The 4,901-nt window shown below is 61.8% G+C and overlaps 1 protein-coding gene across 1 annotated transcript; it reads right to left on the bottom strand.

Moving 5' to 3' along the window:
- Nucleotides 1–255: 255 nt before the first annotated feature.
- Tor4a (torsin family 4 member A) lies at nucleotides 256–4,534 on the bottom strand. Its single transcript, XM_027941219.2, has 2 exons — nucleotides 4,377–4,534; nucleotides 256–3,608 (listed from the first exon to the last, which is right to left on the bottom strand). The coding sequence occupies exon 2, from the start codon at nucleotides 3,569–3,571 to the stop codon at nucleotides 2,300–2,302; it is 1,272 nt and encodes a 423-aa protein (XP_027797020.1). The 5' UTR covers nucleotides 3,572–3,608; nucleotides 4,377–4,534; the 3' UTR covers nucleotides 256–2,299.
- Nucleotides 4,535–4,901: the final 367 nt, after the last annotated feature.

Raw genomic sequence — 4,901 nt, 5'->3', positions numbered from 1 at the left:
GAAAAGTAGGTAGCTTCCAATAGGCAGAGCCTGGGAGCCTGCCCTCAGCACCTGTCCAGGGGACCTTCCAGCTGTTCGTGGGTCTCCTGGAAAGCCTTGGTGTTGAGCTGGACTCCACCCGCCCGCCCTCCATCAGCCTGCCAGCCTGTACCAAGTCCCTCTTCTGACATTTCTCAAATATTAGAAAGTAAAAAATCTAATTAGTATGGCCCAATAAATACAGGCTGAGAGAGAAATTGACCAAAAAAAAGTAGGTTGTTAGATTTGAGCCACACGATTTATTAACAGGCGTGACATAACCAGCCCCCGACATTTTCTGCACATTCCTCTTAAGCACAGAAATTAGCCTCCATGTAATGTTTTATAAATAAATAAAATAAGATTGCTTGGATGGTCAGGTGCTGCTGATTGGGAACAGACCATGTTTGGCAAGCCACACCTGTGGCTGAGTGCTCTGTGTGTGGGCAGGGGTGGTGGGTGGTGGTGTTGGTCCTGGGGGCCCTCCTGGGGAGTGGTGAGGACCCCAACAGCACTCCTGCCCAGGCTGGACATGGCCTCCAGCTCAGCAGCTCTCACACACCCCTGAAGCATCAATGCAGGTCACTGGACTGCCCAGTTGGACGTCCTGCTGCAGGCTGTCTCCCGCAAGTTGGGCTAGGATAGATGGAGCCAGTCCTGGGCTCCCACAGCGGGCCACCCCACCCCACAAGCATCAGGAGCAGACGTTCTACCACCCAGTGCAACCCAGATCCCCCGGCCAAGCCCTGAACCTGCGCGCTCGCTCAGTGTTATGAGAGGCTCGAATCTACCCAGATCCAAGTGCCCAAGCCCGCAGACCGCCGCCAGGGCGAGTTGGAAGGGGGACAGTAACCCAGCATGCTCGGGTGACCACTTAAGCAGCGAACCCTTCTAAGGACACCTTAGACTCCGTGGTCACGGTTCGGAGAAGGTGTCCCTGGAGACGTGGTCGAACTGAGTTAAGACCAGGGTGCGCGCGTGCATGGCCGTGCTTCACGAGGGCGGCCCTGCCACTTTGCTGGACCGTCCCCTCCTGCCACCCGCTAGTCCTTGCTCCAGTTTCCCTGCTACGCGGCGCGCTCTGGGACAAGGTTGGTGGCGAGTGCGGCGCGCAGACTCCAGGGCGGAGCTGGGCGCGGACACCAGGCGGCAGCACTGAGGCCGCTCCAGAACTGAGTCGGGCGTTGCGAACGCCCACCGAGGGAGGAGTCCGGGAGGCGGAGCATTCCGGTCTTGAGCGGTCTGGTGGACAGGAGGGGAAGACAGGTGCACAACCGTGGTGTCCAGACGCCTCTACTACCAAGGACAAGCCACCTCCACAGCAAGGCGCAGGGAGGGTCCGCACGGGAGACTCAGCCAGCAGGGGGCAGGATCTGCTGAGGCGCCTTCCCTCCACTGCTCCCTAGATAGCCAAGCCCGCAAGCCTGTTGTTCCTGGAAATATGGCTCCTGGAGGGGAGGCGGGTGTAAACAGCAGGACTTCCTTCACTCACTGCTGTAAGTGCTGGCTGTGGAGTCCACGGGGTGTCATCTCCAGAGCCTGCAGGCCAGGAAGGGGCCAGGATGTAAGGGACCCCCTCCACTCCACCTGGGAAAAGAATCCAGGGCCATGGTTCTGCACATCTAGCTGCATCCAAGGCATCTCTGTATAGCCTCTTTCCCAGTTCAGGGCCCTGGAGTGGATCAGTGGCCAGGGCTCAGTGGCCAGGACAGTAGAAGCCAAAGAGTTCAGGGCCCCCCAATTAGGCCCACCTACTACCACTTTCAGCCTGAATCATCCAGCGCATCTGGGATCACTCATTGGTGTGGAGACACCCAACTGCTCCAATGCTTTCATGGCCCTTGGGCCCCTAAGCCCAAGAGGTGTGCAGGGGGCCACTGGGTGTATTTGGGGGTTGTGGAAGCTGCAGCAAGCACCCACTGAGCTGGGTTCACATCCCAACTCTGTGACCTTAGGGATTAGCTGTGTGGCCCTAGGGGCTGCTTGCCCTCTGAGGTCATTTGTACCCTGAGAGCAGACTGCCCACCTCCTAGGGCGGCTAACAAAACCCCATCATACAGGCCTGGGATGTGCTGGGCACAGCAGGTGTGGAGGAAGGTGGCTACTCTCCTGATGACCCCAGGGACAAACTCAGGGCTCTGGGGTGGAACTGGAAGTTGGGAACACGGAGCTGAGACACCTCCGCCAGCCTCCCCAGCTTCCAGGGTGAAGCAGCTTCGTGACCACAGGTCACACACACCCACACTCCTCCTGCTGCACCAACACAGTGTGTGCGCCTGTGCTACAAGAGGTTCACCTTGGCTACCACCTGCTTGCAGCCAGTGATAGCAAACTCGCGGCCAGCAACACGGTAGTAGCTGAGCTGTGAGGCCAGGAGCTCTGCCCGAGCCTGCTCAGGAAAAAATCCCTCCCCGGCCATCTCATCCCGGAAGCAGTTGACCACGTCCTGCTTGTCCAGCAGCAGGAAGGGCACGATGGCCGCAGCCTGCCACAGTGGGTGCTCGCGGGCCAGGAGCTCCCGAAGACTGGCATGCAGTTCCTCCTCGGACTCCTCTGCAGCGGCTTGAGCACCACGGACTCTGTCAGGACGCAGGGGCTGCGCGCGGGAGGCGTTCTGCAATACAAATCGGGTGATCTCCGCGCCACCTGTGCCACTAAGGAGCACGTAGATGGCATTGTGAAAGTGGTGCGAACGCTGCGGCTGCATGAAGCCGTCTAGCTCATCCAGCAGCGCTGGCGGTAGGAGCTCCACCTCGTCCACTACCAAGAGAGGGGTCTTCTCTTCCGCCTCGGCCTGTGCCACCACTTCAGCCACACGCCGCGCCAGATCCTTCCGGCAATCCTGCGCAGCGCGCGGCTGTGGGCAGTGGTGCCGTGAGTGATACTGCAGCACGAGCGCGCTGTCCTCGAGCACCGCGCGGAAGTGGTGTGCCAGGAGGCGGCCTACGTGACTCTTGCCTACGCCACTGGGCCCATGCAGTGCCAGGAGGAGCGGGCGGCTATGCACATGCGTGGCCAGATAGTCCCGCAACAGCGCCACAATGCGGCCCACGGCGGCCGGCTGGCCAAACACAGCTCGCTGTAGCACCTTCTCCAGCCCATCGAGGTCGTAGCGCTGAGCGTTATCGTCCAGGTTCTCAATGGCATTGAGCACCTGGAAACCCACGATGGCTGCGAGCAGTAGCAGGCATCGTTGTGCGCGGCTCCGGCGCTCTGCGCGAGGTCGGTATTTGCACGAAGCCTCAGGGTAGAGCACCACGCGGCTGCGCCGGCGCCTCTTGCGCAGCGTCCTGGAGGACAGCTCCGCTGGGCCGTCGAAGGTGAAGAATTTCGGCTGGTCCAGCTCCCCGCGCAGGGCCCCAGAGCCGCAGCCAGGCCTGAGTGCCCCGGTCCCAGTGTCGGACCCAGAGCCCAGCTGCAGGAGACGCCGCTTGCGCAGTAGCCACACGCGGCGGCGTAGGCGGAGCACAGCGCGCACCGGAGCAATCACGCAAGGGCCTGAGGCTCTGGGGTCCGCGGCTGCGGACTCCAAGCTGGGCTGGCCGCAGTCCATGGCGCAGAATCTGCACTCGGCATGCAGGTCACGTTCCCTGCAACAGGAAAATAGGGAGGGTCTTCGGACTCTCCATGGCCCTCCCCCGCGGGCCGACAGGAACCCTGGCCCCAAGTGACCTTACCCGTGGGGCCTCGCGGGGTACCACCTGGGTTGCCCCACGCCAGAACCTGGTCCCACCTCGCCCCACTGACCCGGAAACTGCTCGGTGGGGCCCCAATGCAAATCTCTCTGGTCCTCCCAGAAACCGCCCCGGGCCTTGAGGGCCTTGAGGAAGTGGCTGGGGGTAGGGCATGCAACTTATCTGGTGGCCACCCCAGCTTCCTGGAGGGCCACTCGGGCGATTAGGAATTAAGAAGGGTCAAGCCGGACCCCGCCCCCGTCAGCAGCTCCCGGACCATCTGGCGCCAGGGGCCGCTGCGTCCCAAGGCAGGGCCCCAAGAAGCAGAGGCTCCAGCACGCCCAGGAGTTCAGAGACGCCACATTACTCAGGGACGGGAGCGGGGGGATTCTGGCAAACATGCTTTGGAGAAGGGGCCCCAACACTGTCCCCTGATTTTTCCCAGGCCTCCCAGTCCCCTACACCCGAAACTGAGGTCTTCCCAATATATCCGCCCGCCCCTCCCCCCACCGCACCCCCACCCACGCCGCTGCCAGTGAGGACTAACAGGGCAGCAGCAGAGACCCCCAGAGGCCAGCAGAGGTGGGGCTCAAGATGGACAGAAAGACGACTTGGGAAAAAAGGATGAAGCCCTGACCCTGGGAGGCTGGCTTGGGTCCCTGCACCCCACAGCCCACCCCCTACCTGCAGCTCAGTGTTCCCCCAGCTCTGGCTGGAGCAGGAAGCAGGAAACGTTGTCCTCCCTAGAGAGAGATGGGTGGTTCAGGGGCCTCCTGGGCCAGCTGAGGCCTGGAGTGGGCAGCGACACCTGCGGGTCCCCAGGAAGCGTCTGGAGCAGAGGAAGCTCTGGGGAGGTTTCCGTTCCTTGCAAAGGAAGTGAGTCAGGGGTGCGGCCGGGCGGGACTAGGGCTGGACAGAGGCGCCAGCCAGGGAGGCCTTTCTGGCCTGCCCAGAACCCCCTTCCAGCAGGTCAGCTCCTTTTGCAGCCCTGTGGCTCTCCCAGGACACCTGGTGATACTAAGGGCCCCTTTCCCTTGGCCCCTGAGCTCCTTGCAGCTCAGTCTGACCTCCATGGACCCCCACCTTCCCCAGGACATCTCCACCTGACCCAGCAGGGCCCACTGGGACTCCAGGCTACAGTAAACAAGAGGAAAGCAGGGTCCTTTGTCTAGCTGAATTGGGTGCCCCCAATCCCTCCCTTACTTTCCT

Source organism: Marmota flaviventris, chromosome 13, assembly GCF_047511675.1.
Source record: "Marmota flaviventris isolate mMarFla1 chromosome 13, mMarFla1.hap1, whole genome shotgun sequence".
Lineage (NCBI taxonomy): Eukaryota > Metazoa > Chordata > Mammalia > Rodentia > Sciuridae > Marmota > Marmota flaviventris.
The sequence above is the reverse complement of the archived record's forward strand: the minus strand, read 5'-3'. Positions and strand labels throughout refer to the sequence as shown.

What these genes read in the sequence shown, in the direction of transcription:
- Tor4a (XM_027941219.2), bottom strand. Translation starts at nt 3,571, where the DNA reads ATGGACTGCGGCCAGCCCAGCTTGGAGTCCGCAGCCGCGGACCCCAGA.